General features: G+C 37.7%; 1 protein-coding gene across 4 annotated transcripts in view; it reads right to left on the bottom strand.

Annotated features, from left to right (window-relative positions):
- The window catches only part of LOC103481380 (double C2-like domain-containing protein alpha), a 47,231-nt gene extending 30,945 nt beyond the window's left edge, over positions 1-16,286 (bottom strand). The window contains exon 1 of one of the 4 annotated variants that reach the window (XM_008436786.3): positions 15,978-16,286. Coding sequence is in view for 1 of the 4 variants with exons in the window: in XM_081600607.1 (XP_081456733.1) it covers positions 4,164-4,168 (5 nt within the window). In the remaining 3 variants the exon portion in view is untranslated. The other 3 variants (XM_008436785.3, XM_081600607.1, XM_081600608.1) reach the window with 3 other exon arrangements.
- Positions 16,287-17,971: the final 1,685 nt, after the last annotated feature.

Here is a 17,971-nt window from a genome sequence, read left to right as displayed (position 1 = left end):
ATTATATAATACACTATATATAATCACTTTACCCTGTTCTAAAATACAAATACAATTTGCATTAGTTTAACATGCTATACAATTTTTAAAAATATTTGGAAAAGTGTTTTTTGCGTTCATTTGTTGTGATTTGTTTGCATTTTTTGTCCTTTTAGTCTTTAAAATATCAAACTTGTGCATACCTATATACATTGTGTCTGTCTAATGACAATTTTTAAGTATTAAATCAGATGTTCTGACCAGTTAGTAGTTTGTTTTTATCAAACACTCTTTTTTTACTTTTTCTTTTTTTAGTAATTTCTTGTATTCTCTGTTTTGATGTGTTTTTTCTGGAGAAACGCAGACTAACACCTGTTATAGTGTTACCTGCAGTCGAAGATCTCATGTCAGAAAGCTATTACCACAAGTGGCTCTCTTAATGAAAGCTCTTTGAACCTAATTAAAGCAATTTTAATGTAGTTTCTCACAGGACTACAAAATACAGCAGAGGATGTGCGTACATTTGCATTTCAATTAAATAAATCTGAATAAACCGGCGGAGGAAGGATAAGAGATAATGGACAAAAAGTGGCTGAGTTAAATTACAATCCACATTGAAATTAAAGTGTGTGTGTGGGTGTGTGTGTGTGTGTGTGTGTGTGTGTGTGTGTGTGTGTGTGTGTGTGTGTGTGTGTGTGTGTGCGTGTGTGTGTTTAAGCACCTTTGTTATCTAAAATCCTCGACAAGCCTGTTCAGTCAGACACTTACAGGAGGAAGTTTTTCCAGGCTGAATCGCTCTTACTTTGCTAGAAGAGCCGCCTTGTTGCAGAAAGCTGACATTGCACTGCAAAAACTCAAAATCTTACCAGGTATTTTTGGTCTAGTTTCTACTGCAAATATCTTAGTGCAATTTAAATAAGACAAAACTAACTTACAATAACATATCAGCAAACTATAGCAGCTTATTTTAAGTAAAGTATTCCTTAATATTGTTTTTAAAAAGTACAAGTTTTTTTCCCTAATTTTTGGACTACCTAAAAACATTACAAGTACTTTTTAAACAATATTAAGGAATTATTGACTTAAAACAAGCTGCTACATGTCACTGAAATGTTATTGTAGGTTAGTTTTGTCTTATTTAAAGTGCTCCAAGATATTTTTAGTACAAAAATACTTGGTAAGATTTTGTGTTTTTGCAGTGTTTTTTTTGTTGTTGTTTTTTTACTGCTACAGGATTTTCTTTCTGCTTACGGCCATCAGAATCTATAACTTTTTTTGAAGAATTTTATATAAAATGAGTTGCAAAAACATTTAATTAGTATTTTTGAGTTTAATAAATTATGAGTTTATGCTTTCCTACCTTTATTTTGCTGAAAAGTTACTTAAGTTAGTTTTGTCTTATTTCAAGTGTACTAACATACCAGCTCCATAAACTAAACAAAAATACTTGGTAAGATTTAATGTTTTTGCAGTGTTTCTGCTCTTCTTTGAAAATAGAAAATAAAGTGAGGGGGGTGAAAAACAAACGCGTTGCAGCTTTGGTTTTCTAAAGACAGCAGGGCTTGAGGGGGCGTTGTGTCCTCAATACTGAGCAGAAAGCTTCCCCTTTGGACTACCTTCTGTTCTCTCTGCATTCATCGATTCAAACTGAGAAGTTCATATTTGCACTGTGAATGTTCGTCCTCCCTCTGTGTTGTCTGGGAGTTTTAATCTGTGAAAACATATCAAAGAAAATCTGAGAATTTGGATTCATTCTGTTTTGGATGCAGGAGTCAATTTTCCAGGCAGGAATCAAAATCCAGACTCCCTTCAAAATCCAGCATGGCTGCCGCTGCAGCATTTTTTACCCCTCACAATTCTGACTTTTTTTCTCAAAATTCCAGCTGTTTTTCCTGCAAATTATTATTTTTTCCCTCAGAATTCTGACCTTTACTCATATTTCTGCCTTTTTTCACAGAATTTTTACCCTTTTTTGAGATTTCTGATTTTTTTCTCAATTTTTACAATTTTTTTCTCATAATTCTTTTTACATTTTTTTAATTTTAAATGTTTGCCCCTGAGAATTCTGACCCTTTTCTGATATTTCTGACATTTTTCACAGAATTTTTATTTTTTTCTTAGAATTCTCACTTTAATTTCAGAATTTAAAGTTTTTCTCTCCTATTTTTTCCCCTCAAAATTCTGACTTTGTTTCTTAAATTTAGATTTTGTCTCAGAATTCTGACTTTATGCTTAAAATTCAAATATTCCAAATACATTTGGGAAAATGTATATATATGTATATATATATGTATGTGTGTGTGTGCACGCACAACAAGGAGAGTTATTATTTTATATACTAACATAACTGACATACACCTAAGAATTATTATTTGTTTGGATTTTGACACAGAATTAGAATTCTGAGTTAAATGTCAGAATTTTATTAAATATTTTATTTCTGGTGTTCCTAATCCTTTAACCAAAGGTTTACTGTCATTACAGACAATAGATAAGACAGAAAACCAGCTGTAAGGAGCAACAGAAGTTAATCTGATCTACTTATCTTACTCCTTTAACCTCAGATGATCCACGCCTCGTCGTTTGTTTTCTTTTGCTAAATCTCCAGGGTTAAAACTAAAAACAGAGCTGACTGTTTCAGAGCGTTCATTCATCATAATGAAGTTAATCGGAACAGCTATGCCCTGGCAGAAAGTGACTCTGAAACCGCCGCTCCTGACTGCTGACCTTCGGCGAAATTACAAGCAGCCGGGGTCACTGGCGACGACCCGGTTCTGTTGTGAACTCGGCGGGCGGGCGAGATGCGCCGCGGCTCATCCAGCTTCATCTTGGCTGGTGATGAAACCGCGCTCCTAAAGCCGCCGCAGCGTGCCAACACGTCAGCTTCCCTCGCTCGTTAGGCTGAAAGGACTTTGGCAGACTTCTGGCTCAAGGAAGGGAGATGATGGACAAGCTGACTTTTGAAAACCCATCAGCGGCCATTTTGGTCTCATGAAGCTATGACGAATAACTTCATCATCTTGGAGTTGTGCTACTTTTTTAGCTGTCTCCCAATTAACCGATGTGGATAAAACATCAGCTTTTGATGAAACAATACGATTAATCAGATTAATCGAGAGAAAGTTTAGCAGTATCTTTATGTTGGAAACAAAACTCTGATTGTTCCTCTTTATGGAAACTCTCCAGATAATCCAGAGTCTTGGCTCCTTTCTAAAGCTTTCTACCTAGAAGTAGGGTTGAAACGATTAATCACGATTAATCACTTACTCAAATAATTCTCAACCAATTAAGTAATCTATTAATCACCAAGTGGAGTTTACAGATTAAAAAGGGTGAATTTGCTGAAAGGCCAACATATTCAAAATAGTAATTCAGCCAAAACTGTACAAAAAAAAATCATACATTTCGCATTTAAAATAAAAAAAACATTTATCTGTAAGTATTTTATACCCATAGCTGTAACATGGCGGTTTTAGCTTCACCTGGTTCAAATCCCATCAAAAAATCTCCTACTGATTACCATTTTCAAACAATTATTAATCGGTTAACCCAAAAGTTAATCAACAGATCGGTATTGATTAAGTCAAGCAGAAAGGCCCAAAGGTATCCATTGCTACAAACGATCAAGCGTTCATTAAATAAATGCTGCATTATTGCATTTTAAGCAATAAAATGTTTATTTTCTTAATTCAAAAAGAAAATAAAAATTATTTCCATTTTTTATGCATTTTTGATATTGTATAAAATAAGTTTAGGTGGTTAAATGGCAAATCAGCAGAATGTACCAATTTTTTAATCCAATCAATCATCAGAATAATGGATGGATTAATATAATGCTAAAACAATTGTTAGCTGTAGCTAATAGGGCAATGCCCTTATCAAAGTTACAGGAAATCATTTCAGTTTGTCACAACATTAAAGCAAAACTCACAAAGCCCTTTATCAGAAATTATCTGAAGAGTCTTATTGCATTGCATTAAGGTGAAGCTGCAGACAAGTTAATTAAGCTCTTAGTATGATGGAGATGTTTATAGCAGGAATGGATTTAAAAGATCAATACACTTAAAGAGTCTGTGATAATGAGAATCCTGGAGTTGAATGCATAATTCATCAAAAACAATTGTGCAAACATAAACACAGCCACGCTCCTGTCAGACCGTTAATCCGTGCGTCGGCACACGCACTTCATGAGGCCGTTGACATGATGTGTGCAGTCATTCGCCTCCCAGATGTGGCCTCGAGTCGGAGCAGCTTGAGGACCAGCAGCACGCGTGCAACAGCAAAGAGCCGGCGGGCCCGAGGCTCTCCGGGAGCCGGTGATTGATCACCCCCATGCCTCCAGCTGGAGGTCCTCCTCTTCTTCTTACCGCCACCACCATCGTCTCGCTCACGAGAGCGTCGGCGCAGAAGCAACAAAACCAAACCCAACGCTTGTAAACATTGCTCCAAGCTCTGCAAGGCCTGATGGAAAAACTCTGATGTTTTTGTTTGCATCCGGAAATTTCATGCATGCGCACAACGCTGGAGGACAACGAGACGATTCTTCTCCTCGCCATCCGCATCCGCGCTGCCGCAGCAGAACAAAACGTCAACAAAACAAAACCTGGAAATGTTATTAATTTAGTGCAGGGTGCCACAGCAGAGGAGGATGGGAACGCAGAAAAAGCGTTGAAGAACAAATCAAAACGATTCATGTCCTTTTTTTTCTCGGTTTCAACTACACTACACACACCCTTGTTGCCATAGCAACTGACAACCACACCCTATATTTCAGGATTCAACACCAAAAAAAAAAAGAGACTCAAACATTTTCCAGACAAATAACAGAACATTCAGACTGTTACAGTTCCATGTTTTCAGGCTTGATATTTACTTTGCGATTATTATTATTATTAAGTTACCGCTGTGGTAGCTTAGCTATCGCTGCTATTAGCAAAGCTAACACTGCTGTGGTAGATTAGCCCATTTAAACACCTGCTCTACTGATGATATGTCAGAGATTTGGTGTCTGGTTTTTAGCTGAACCAAAACACACAGAATTCAGCAGATCATCTAAATGTTACGATTGTCATAGGCATACTAGCATAACTGAACTACTTCCCTCTCCTTCGCTATTTTGTTTGTTAGAATGTTTTCCTGACCTTGTTATCTAGATGTAGTGATGACAATAAGTAGCAAAGCACTACGTCCTTTTTTCTTATATATACCAGGCGTACATTTCAGATTTAGCGTGTTTTGTTGACAACTTGACAGCTAAAACCAATGGTAGCCATCGTTAGCAAGCAGTTTATTGCCGTCCAGCAGGAAGCTGGGGCGGGATCTTACGCTCATAACATCTTGCTGCAATGTGTCTATTGATGTGGAAAATCTCAAATAACAATATATTTTATTTATTGGAGTAGGATAATCACACACTGGTAAAACATTTAAGATGAGTTTTTACTCATTGGGAAACATCACATTCTTTGAAAGGGTTGTTCTTTCAGCAAATGGCCTTTTTTTGAGTTAACAATTAATCAATTACTTATTTGAATAAAAGGAAAATCGGTTCAGCTCTACTTCTAGCTAAGGCTCTTGAGTTTCCATAAGGAGATCTTTCTCTGTGAGCGCGCCAATGTAAAAATACTTCTATATCCGCTCAGTAGAGATCCCACATTTTAACATTTTCAGTGTTTAATTATTCTGCTGGTATAAAAGCTCCAATCCAGTTTTTTTTTCCAAATTTACTTCTTACACACCAAATCCAAATAAACGTGTCCATAATTGCACATGATAGCTCATCTTGTCTCCTGCAGGCATAAACTGGGTTTCTGTTGGTTTTATTTATGCTGCAGAAGACGCATCACCCCCACCTTGTGTTTGTAACACGTAGATTTCCAGCCAAGAAAACGAGAGCGGAAGCTCACATCCCGTAGTCAGGAATATATCTCTGTGCAACATGCCGCCTCCCCCTCCCCTCCTCTTTTAGCTCCTTCACTTTAAATTAGAGTCATATGACATGGGGCGCTCACTGTCTCTCAGACCCTACCTTCTCATCTTCACTGTCAAAGATTCACCCCTTCTTTATCCTCTCATTATCTCCCCATCACTCTTTGCATCACCTGTAGCTGCGAGAAGATTTCCTCCGTTTGTGTGTCAGCAGCTATGTGCTTTCTGAGATGCTTTATCATTCCTGAGCGACTCTATGTGTGTAAAACACCTGCTATTGTTAGCATAATTCATAATTTGCTTACTTCATACCAGTTTTGGCTGCTGAGTTTACCTTACAGGAGAAGCAAACTAAAAACAATTATATAGATTTAAAAATGCAGATTATTTTCATTATTTGAAAGTAGCATCAATAACACGTTTGATGTAGCATCAGACAACAGCAGGAAGAGATTAACCAGTTATTTCTGTAATAAGTATAAAAAATAATATAGAAATAATATAGAAATTGTTTTTTAATGTGCATATATTTGTACAAACAAATTTGATTAATGGAAACACAGCAATTTTGAAAAATACATTTTTGCAATAGGATGAGGTGATTTTTCGCTGCATTAAAAGGATTAAATTTTGCAAAACTGCAATGGAAACACTTTTTTGCATCGCACAGGTTACAAAGGAACATTACTACTGGCGAAAATGACAAAGAAGACAACAGGAAGTGGTAGGAGGAGGATAACGCTGCATGTTTTTTCATAACATATTGTGTGAACAAACTTCTTCATGTGTGATTTTAATTGCATTTCTTAATTAATGGAAACAACACTTGCAAAATTGTGTTTTTTCAACATTAGTGGAATATTGACAAAGTTTTGCGCACATTTGGAAATGCAGCTACTATTATTTTTAATATATAACTTGCATACAGCTTGGTAAGGTTCTGCCTGTACACCTGTAACTACACCACACAGTTGCAAGAAAACAGTAACCTGTCATTTACTAGCAACTTAAGCTAAATATTTGGAAGCCTCCTCTCTATAGACTGAAATAAATTACCTACTGACTGTCAACCACTCTGAAATGCATCTTTCCCTCTTTCTTTTCTGCCTCTTCAGGATTAGCTCCCTTTCATAAGACGACAACACGAGTTAAAAAAAATTGCGCCCTAGCACATTCTCAACTAGGAATATTTTTTCCGCCATATTCTGGCACCCCCTTTAGCGCAGCGCCCATATGCGTTGCATATAGTGCTTTCACGGCTCTAATCAGTACCACGGGTAGCTCCGTTCACCTTTGAATAACGATCTTGTAACGCAGACGGCATCGTTACTCCTTAGGCTTTAGAGAGGCACTTGTCTTCCACCTGCACATGTCAGGTGGAAGACAAGTTATTTCCAGGGAGGAGTAAACTTCAAGTCTATGTGGGTAAAAGTGGAAAAAAAAAAACCCACTTAATTTCAGACCCACGTTGCACCTGCTCACTGTGGGAGGCGATAGAGGAAACAGTCCAGAGAAAACCCCAGCAGTCAGGATGAAACGGAAATAAAATGAATATTGATCAGCTTGCTTCAATGTGCATCTGTTCAGAAAATAAATGCATAAAAAATTTAGCCTTACCTCAGAGGAAAGAACAAGCGTGAAACTCCTCATAAAAACCAGGTGAAAATATTGAAATCCAGCGCGAGGAGGAGATGCGGGGCTAACAGGTGGTGAAGAGGGGAGCAGGGAGCGCGTGCAGTGAGTGTCATTAAAAAATGAATGCGCTGCTAGATCCAAGTTGAGATGAAATGAGGAGCAGAGGAGAGACAGAGAGAGCTGGAGGATGGAGAGAGAGAGGGAGGGAGAGAGAGAGAGGGGGGTGCAGAGAGAGAGGGGTGCAGCAGGGATTTATTTCTTAACAGTTGTGACTGTGACTGCTTTGCCTCATCTGCTCTGGAAACCTCCACCTTCACCACTCACTTTTTCCTCACTTAATCTGACCATTAATGACTGAAATCTCAAAACACACCAGCCGAAAGAAACTGCTTTTACTGCATAAATGTGAAGATACTAAAAATCTGTTCAGATATCCAGTTTTCATCAACCACTCATAGGCAGAAGAGAGAGCGTTGCGCAACGCAAATAATCACACGGTGCACTAAATAGCAAAACCTAAAGCTTCTAGGCTGATAATTTTAATTGTTGATATTAGGGCTGTTCTAAACGATTATTTTAGCAATCAGGTATTTCATGAATTATTCTGACAATTGAGTAATCAAATAAAATAATTTGATAAAATAAATATTGGTAAATACTGTCATTACAGCAGTATTAATATCTAATATCAACATTGGCTCAAATCTACATATTTGTGCATCCCTAACAATTACTTTTCTGTTTAAGTGTAACAATGGCAGCTCACTTTTTAAGGTAACCTGGACAAAAATTATGCAAAATTAAGAAAATTATATTCAATTTAGCAATAAAATAGCAGGCTAATAAAATCAATGAAATCCCCCAGACCAAATGTGAAAATTGACCGTTATGGTGCTAGCTGTTAGCATTCATCAACAACTCATAGGGAAAGTGAGAGCGTTGCGCAACACAAATAATCCCCCAGCTGGAGCACGGTGCGCTAAATAATGAAACATAATTTAACGAAGCATCGAGGCAGATCATTTTTCTTGAAGAATTAATAGAGATACTTGAAAATTTTGAGGATTCATTACAGTTCTGGCATGAATAGCGAATCCAAGGCCCTGTCTGGAAAAATGTTGGCCACCCAACTGGCAAAAATTAAAACTATGAACAGAATCAAGACGAGGAAACAGAGCAAAAGTAGCTAATGTAGCTTTATGTGTTAGCATGAAGTTAGGTTGACAATCTGCATAGGAATTTCACTCTAAATCTCAAAGCTTAAACTGAAGCGACTGCGATTAATAGAACAGGTTCATGATTCATTACTACTCCACCAATTTTTTTTATCCAATTGATCGATTAATCGTCAAAATAATTGATAAATTAATAACTAAAATAATCATTAGTTGCAGTATTCACTTTTAGCCGCCTACTTTTCCTCAACAGAACCTGCAAAGTTACTTAGCAGCAGTTAGTTAATCCTGGAAGTGTAACGATTTAAAGCTGGTGAGAAATTGGTCTGGTTGCCCCGTTACGTGGCCATGTGAGCTCGTTTATCAGTGTTAAATTTGGAGGAGAAACACATCTAATGAATCTGTCAGTGCTAATTCCAACCACCGGTCAGATCTCTGCCTCTCAAACATGAGCACACACACACACTTTCCCTCATCGTTCTCAGTTCCTCTGTATAATTAGGCTAATAGTTCTTGAGTCAGTGACAGACGAAAAGGAAACATGCTATTTCCTCTGCTTGGAAAACAGAAAATTGGTGTCCTCTCAGTCTCTTGCTTCTCACTTGTCTCTATTTTCGTGCGTTTTAAATCGTTAAAGCAGAAGAAGCAAGAAGCTGCCAGTTTGCTGCCGAATCCTTCTTTTGGGGCGTTCTTATCAAAAACTGGCCAAACGCCTTCATTTGGTGCCGCTTTTCAGACCTAATTTCTTTATATTATGGCTTAAATCTTCTGATTTTATGGTTTCCTCCACACACACACAAACACCCCAGAACACGCGCACACACACACAAACACACGCAAGCACACGCACACACAGGTTTTAGGACCATAAAATTGATGCTACGGTACTGTCATGCATGAATGCATTAACACGACAAAATAATGCACTCAAGCCTCCAGAGTAGGATGACTCCCACTCCTTCACACACACAAACACACGCATAAACACACACACACACACGTTGCAATTTAAAGCCTCCTCTGCCAGTGTTGTCAAAAGACCCTTCAATCTGTATAACATCTTTTTAGGTTTTATTTTGCTTCCCACCTTCTTCTTCCTCCTCTTCCTCCTGTTCAGAAAATCTCATTATAAATTCATCGGAGTTGTTTTAGTGAAAACAACCAATGTGCCTTTTTTCCAAGGGAGCCAAATAATTCACTTTTATGTTTTTTTTTATCTATCTGCTAGACTCATTTCCTAAAATAAAATATTTCTCTCTGTGTCGTCAGGATGACACTTTACTCTTTTTTTTATATAAAAATAGGCTCTACAGTTGTTGGCAGGTTGCAAAATGCAAATATAGAAAGTAGGCCATAGATGTGGCAACACATTGCAGAAATTATCCAGAGGAATGAGAAGCAGCAGCATGTAAATTCAGCTGCGTCCCCCTTGGGTGGAAGCATGAACAGCAGCACGCAGTAATAAAACATACATGAGCTTCAGCCTGTGGTTACGCTTTGCTACATGCAGCCCGGCTCGTTCTGACTGGATCACTGTCACAAGCGGCTAATAATACACCTCAGTGGTGTCAGCACAGTCTGAGTCACTCTGACACGTTTTGAGCCACAAAACAGCGATTGATTTATTAGCACAATTCAAATTACTGTGGACTGGAGCTGGTGTTTCAGATCACAAACAAACATTTTCTGTTGATATTTTTTAGATTTTGGTTGTTTATTGTTTTTCACACAACAGTAAATATTGGGAGGTTTGGATACCCCAAAATAAACTTTCTTATTGCTGTCAAAGTGTCTAAATAGGCTGCTTAGGGTTCTATCTGCATGTTTCTGTGCGTGTAGTTTTGTTTAATCCAGAGTTATTTTGCCTGAAAACGTCTCAGTGTTGACCTCTTTGGTTAATTCAAAATCAATTCAAATTCAAAAGTACTTTACTGATCCCAAAGGGAAATTAAATTATGCTAATTCACCACCTACAATAACAAAAGAGAGTTCTTGTAGGTGGTGATGGATGTGGGTAGGAAAAGATCTCCTGTAGCAGTCTGTATTACAGCAAATCTGAAGAAGCCTCTGACTGAAGACACTCTGCTTTTCTAAAACAGTCTAAAAAAAAAAAAACCTTGTCTCACTCTGACACCTGGCCAGTGTTGCCAGTTTGGCAGGTTTTGAACACGTTTGGATGGGCGGGAAAAAAAGAGTTTTGGGCATTTTGTTAAAATTTGGACTGTTTTCACAAAGTTTGCTGAGGTTTTAGAAAGTGTTCAGAGGAAAAAATGATTGTCATCATGTGAAACTTTTCATAAAATGGCACTTGTTGTATTAGTTCATTTATTTGTAAATGTCTAGAATTTGTTGAATGTGATATGAATGGGGATGTTTGAAATGGTGCTGTTGGGCAGGAAGAAAATAAATTCTGTGAGACACCATTTGTAAAGACCAAGGTTACAGTGTCGCTTTTCACTTCCCTTCTTGTGCATCACGATGAGCCTCCGTTTCACTATAAGCATCTAAACCCAACGGTTCAGCTTTAAAAGCCTATTTACATTCTGAATTTAATTAGAGTCATATAACTGCGATGTTGCCCGAAGGAAAAGCAGCAGATTCTGTATGAGACACCAACCAAGCTAAATTAGTCAGGATAGCCTACATGTCTGAGATGTACCTGTACCTGTACCTATTCTTCCATTTCTTCTCTAAAACTGTGCATCAACAGACTGAAGCTGCTGGCGACTTTACCTTCATTTGCTTCATTTACAGACCCATGCAAAATGACAGTCCTGCATGTCTGCTGAGTGGATGTAGACATTGGGCTGCAGGGTTCATGGTCGTCAGCACACGCAATCCGGACATGTCATAAACAGTTACTCGTTTAACTCCAGGGACTTGTCTTCACACGGCAACCCAGGCCACCTGCTGAATGACTCAGCCAATGAACTATTTCCTTGGTATTTGTCTGTTTGTCACGACGCAGCGTGTTCTTCAAGAAAAAACTCCATCAGCACCAAGTTTGTTTAAATCATCTTTAAGATTATGCTTTGTTTTGTAAAGGTGACCTTTATGCTTCCTTCCACAGGTTAGAATGAGTCTATGGGTGATAAAAAAAACATGTTAATTACTTTTTTTGCACAAAATTATTCTTAGATAATGAGATTTTAGTCTGTTCAGGTCTGTCTGTTTTGTTTCTTGTCACTTTAAATAAGGCCTTTCTTGTGACGAACTCAACTTTTACACTCACATGAAAATGGCTGCAAACAGATGCACAATTATACAACCGTGCATCTTTGAAAAGCAGAAGTGGAGCCTCCTGCACAACCATCAAGAACGCAGGAAGTGGTTTCTGAATGGAAAGTCAACAAGACACTTGTCTTTTCCAACAGCCATTGTACAGCGCATACACACATTTTCTTTTATTTAAAACTGAAAGGATTTATTTATTAAGACATTTGTTGTTTTTATCTCTTCATAACATACTAAATAGACAATATTTAGTAGTCAAATTTTTGTAGAAAAGGAATCTGTAAATCAAACGGGACAACTAAATATTTTCTAAAGCTTTTTTTGGAACATTGTTTTTCTTTTATTTTTGCCAATAAAGATTGAGCAAAGGTAGAGTGTTTTAGTAGCGTCTGCGTGTGATAAGTGAAAACAGAAACATTGTTAATTGATAGAAATACTTTGTCTAGGACCTAAATAAATAAATAAATGTTTAAAAAGACCTTGAATTAATCACGTATTGGTTCTATTCTTGAATTGTGATCTGAGGTGCCAAACAAACTCACCAAGAGAGACACAAACGTTCCCGGGGCCACAGTTTGAACATCCATGGCGTCATAAAATATTAAACTTTTTCACCATGTTCTGACTTTTAATGTGCCTGTACATAAAAGTGTGCACTAAACACCAAACGTCAGCTTGTGATTTAAATCATAAATGTCAAGACTAATTTTTCTATTTTTTTTATGGGACGAGAGAGGAAGAGTGGAGAGTTAGTGGAGGTTTAACGAGATCCAGTGATATTTTAATATCAGCACAATATTCATCTCCAAGCTGAAAGTCTGACGACGAGCTATCTAGACGCAGCATCAGCTGAAGACATTATTGTGAGCCACGGATATGAAAGTGCGTACTTTAAGCGTCGCACCCCGTTGTGTCTGGAGTGCTGCAAAATGCCGATTACAGATTTATTGTATTTTTCCTGCTTTGTGACACTTAAATGTTTCACGTAGATTTATTATCAGACCAAGAAAACCAGAGAGAATTCACAATCTGTTTTCACATGATGATTTCCTACCTTAAACAGGAAAGTGTTGTCCAAATCAACCGGGCGCTATTTAAAAAACACTAATTACACCCTTGTGCTGAAGCATTAATTAACTGTGATTGAGCACATTTTTGGAAAGCTGAGTTCAATTTCACTATCTACACCCAAGCCTCATTACTGCCCGACCAAAAGAATCAAGATGTCACTTAAAGAGAACCTGTCAGACGACACAGAGGACACTAAAAAAAGACACATCATGTCTCCAATTTAAAGAAATTCAAGAACATATCAGAAACAAAGTTACTGACATCTACCAACGGACTGTGAACCCATCTCTAAGAATTTGTGGTTCCAGTGAAACCAGTGGTGTCTGTGGTTTACATAAATGATGTTTTAAAATGTTTTTACCCTTTTTATTCATCACAAGTTCAGCCCTCATTGCACAAACACAAAATCTTAACTAACAAGTATTTCTGTCTAGTTTCCAGTGATAATATCTTAGTACACTTGAAATAAGACAAAACTAACTTACAGGTAAATTTTAGGCAACATGAGCTTGTTTTAAGTCAATAATTCATTAATATTTATGAAAAACTTCCACTTAAAAGTGAAATAATCTGCCAGCGGTAGTAGTACTTTTTCATCAATACTAATGAATTATTGATTCTTGCTTACTTGTAAGTTAGTTTTGTCTTATTTCAAGTGTACCAAGATATTAGCACTGAAAACTACATCAAAAATACTTGGTAAGATGTTGTGTTCTTGCAGTGTATTTAAAATATTAAAGAAAATAAAACTTGAGAAGCTGAAATACGAGATTCCATACCACTGCAAAATCTTACCAAGTACTTTTGGTTCAGTTATGTTTTTACCTTACACACCAAGTCTCACTGAGATTCAAGTTCTCATTTGCAAGACTTGTTTTGATAAATTGCAAACAAATTGATGATTTCCTACCTTAAACAGGAAAGTGCTATCCTAAGGGTCAGGGTTATAGTTAACCCTAACCCTATCAATTACAAGCAATTAACTCTTGTAATCAATTCTGGTCAGTCCACTAGAGCTGGTTTAATTTTGCACCAAAGTTGCAACTTTTGCTACATTTTCAGCTGCTGTGGTTCACGTTCACACTGCACTGTGTCAAACAAACCAAACTAATTGAAAACCTGTTCCCCTCCTCACCTATGGGGGCGCTGCACCAAGAACGACTTGGTGCAGCAACATAAAAATGAAGAAGACATTGAACGAAACATCATTGCAATCAAAAATGGAGTGGCATGAGATTTTAGCAGTTGTACGATTTTTTTCCGGAGCCATTTCTCCAGCTAGCAAAAGACTTACGAGTTTGTTTTGGTTGTATTTACCCAGAATGCCCTGCGCTTTAGTCCACTTCCTGGTTTTGAAGCGGTCCGGAGAATGAGCATTCAAACCGACCCAGAGTTTACTTCAACTGAAGTAGACCTAGGTTTTTAGGCGAACCAGAGTTCACATTCTTGGTCTGCATCAGAGTTTAGTTACGCATTCACACAGGACTTTCCAGGCAAGTGGACTAGAGTTTGATTAAAGCAAACTAAACAGGGCTGTTGTGAATAAACCAGAGACAAAAAACTTTGCTATAGCAGTAGATCTCCAGGCCACAAGTCAAGTCTTGACCGGATTATGTTTATCCAAACAAGGCATTTTGAAGGTGACCAAATTTCAATAGACATTGACAGAATACTAAGAGAAAATTACTGAATTAATTTAAAGTAAGGTAGATAGTCAAATCAAGCATCAACTGATCTATGGTTCAGCAGCAAAAATGTGCTATCGCAGACTGACACCTGAAAATTGTACCTGAAAATGTTGGGTATAACTGTCAGAATAAATTTACCCAAAGAATAATGGTTGGATTTCTTGAGCTGAACAAACTTCCAGAACAGCATTTTACAAATGTCTTCAAGCTTTAAAATATGGAGGATCTCTGACACCAGAAAGTGTTTGTCTTAGTGATCCATGAGGAACTGAATTTCTAACAGTGCCATTTTTATTCTCATGCCCTGTGGATGTTCACAGCACTGCTGATGTGCTTCACTCAGCCAAACTCCTAAAGCACAGAGGATTTTCGACATTGTCAATGTTAAATCGCTGCACTGAAACAGAACACAACGACAACCGAGGAACGACACGTCAGGTTATCATTCGAGTCACATCCGACCTTCAGCCCTATGATCATTTGTATGCTGTGGCAGTTCCTCCTACAATGAATTAAGTCCCATTGGTTTAATATAAACAGGGATGTAATAAATCTAAAAAATGTTATCACTTCTTCTTGCGGTAGAAAGCTGATACTCTGGTGTCTGACACTATTTAATTTCTCCATTTCAGAAAGGAAGAGATTTCACCTGCTCAAATATATTAATGTCACACTAAGTTGTATATCCTATACCTAAATAGAATGGATAAAAAATGTGTGATATTGCTTTTCTCATAGCATTCAAATGCATAGTTTTATTAAGGGTAATATATTTCAGCTTAAAAAGAACTTACATAGTAGTTTGCTAACAATGTTTTTTTACCTTGACAACAAAACTGCAGCTTTTTTGTATGTTTAATTTGTTTTTTCTATCTTTTATTGCAGCAACTGTCTTTTATCAGCTTCTAAAACAACGAAGAAAGGCAAAAAGTATAAATTAAAGTGCCTGATTAAATCAACCTCTTATGGCGGCCATATTGGCAGGCAGTTACTATGGAGTTGCTATGACAACCATAAACAAGCCATAAACCTAAAACGAGCTCTCGCCCGTTTCTATCTAACTTATAAACAATATGAGTACATTACAACCATTAGTCGGTTACAGTTTTGAGTCCTCTACTCACCTCTGTGTGATACTAAAACAAATATCAGTGATATTTACTGTAGTACTGGCTGCAGAACTATCAAAATTAGCTTAGCTAATGTAGCTTTTATCTGCTAGCTAAAACGGACATGTAGCCTAGGTGTATGTTGGTACTGTACTCACTCCGCTCGTCACCAGAAGCTTGTTATCCACCTGAAGGTTTCGTAGGTCCTTTACAAAGCCGTTGAAATGCTGATAGTATGAATTTCACGCCGTGAAGCTCCTCAGTGGTGTAAATAGTTTTCCTGTTCACTAACTAGTGAACTATTGTGGGACATCGGAGGCAGCTTGAACACATTTTTCCAATCTTTGTCTCATACGAGTCGATCCCGACTGAAGCAATTTTTTATATATATCTTTCTCTTGCACATGGGTCAGTTGAGTCAATATTCTTTCTTTTTGTTGGTGCCGAAGACATTATCCATCAATGTTTGGCACTTGTCTACTAAAATGGCGGTTCAGTGACGAAGATCACTTCCGGTTCAGATTTATGCATTGTATTATTTTTATTTTATTTTAGTTATTTATTTTTGCATGCTTGTTCCAATATTCGAGTTGAAAGCTCACAGGTCGTACATAACATGCACTGTAAGGCATTTTCCAGGGAGCCCAATTGATTTTTCACTATTTCTATTATTATTATTCTCTATGAAAACATGATGCATGGAAGAAGCACAAAATACTGCACAAAAACGAATGAGTCAGTTTGGTAGAAACACCCAACTGCTACTTGGATAAAATAATTCATACCCTTCGATACTAGGAGCAGTGGCGGAGCTAGACTTTTAAAGTTGGGGGGGCCAGGACTACTCCTGGCCCCCCCATTTGCCCCCCCAACTCTCGGGGGGGCAAAATTTTAGGAAGCTCTGTTTGGACAGGTAACAATAGTTCGGGTCGGACCAGAATTATTAGCCTGATGGTGGTTCGGGCTTCTGATGAGTTTACATTAATGAGTTTGGAGCACACAGAGAAAAACTAAAGAGAATTTTATGATCTACTTATTATAGTTTAAGTAGAGGAATAACAGCTGACTGTTGAGAGAGGAAAGAAATTAAAGTGCAGATCCGTTAGGCAGAAACAAGCGCAGAGCGCTGGGCAATAAATGCGCGTAAATGCTCCAATCAATCACACATGAGATGACAAACGCCAAATATACAATATATAGTTACACTGCTTACGTTAATGATGTTTTAAAAACAAAACCAGTAAAAACTTAACCTAGTTAATATGCCAGATTCCCTCCTCAGCCTCATTTTGATAAGAACAGAGAGCAGTTCGCTGGTTTCTGTCCAGACTGTGATCAGCTGACCACTTGGTGCTCAGACAGTTTCAACTTTACGCGCAGAGAACATCGTGGAGCTCATTATTAATCAGACTAAGAACAATATCTGTCAGAGAATCATCTCTGATCTGGACGCTTTAACGGACCAGAGACTTTGGAGCTCCTAGTGCAGCTGATCCGCTTCTGCTGGTTTTTCTCCCGCAGAGGGAAGTGATGCGGGATCAGGAAACGATCAGAGTTCTGCCGTCTTCTAATCACGTCATTTCGTGAAATGTTACCTGATTTCTAAAACGTTCTCGCAGAGAAATAATAAATGTTTCGTTTGATGACTACAAATTGGAAATAAAACGATTTTTTTCTTTGACGGACAAAAAGAAACTCTAGCGCCACCTCTGCTCCAAACTACGAACATTGTCGGCCCCTCTTCGATTTTTTCTCTTTTTTGCGGAGGATCAATAAATAACTTATTGGTGTTTTACAACCACCAGGTATGAAGTGCTTTAGCCTTTGAGTTGCACCACAGCGCAGCACAACTGAAACATCCAGGAGAATATCAGCTTGTTGTTATGAGTATAAAGGAGGCTGGTATCGCGCCTGATAAAAATCTTTTTATTTATGTCATCACATGGACTTATATAAAGTTTTATACATTTTCTTTTCATATATTTATTATTTTCTTCTTTAGATATATTGAATTAGAATGATTCCAAATAATATACAGGAATAACCTGGTGCCGTTACATGTCAATCATCAGGGGGGGCAATCAGATGACAGGGGGAGCAATGGCCCCCCTGGCCCCCCTCTCTGGCTACGCCACTGCTCACAACGTCATGT

This window comes from Poecilia reticulata, chromosome 19 (assembly GCF_904066995.2).
Source record: "Poecilia reticulata chromosome 19, P_reticulata-male-v2, whole genome shotgun sequence".
Classification (NCBI taxonomy): Eukaryota; Metazoa; Chordata; class Actinopteri; order Cyprinodontiformes; family Poeciliidae; genus Poecilia; species Poecilia reticulata.
Note: the sequence above shows the minus strand (reverse complement) of the source record. Positions and strands in the feature narration are given on the sequence as shown.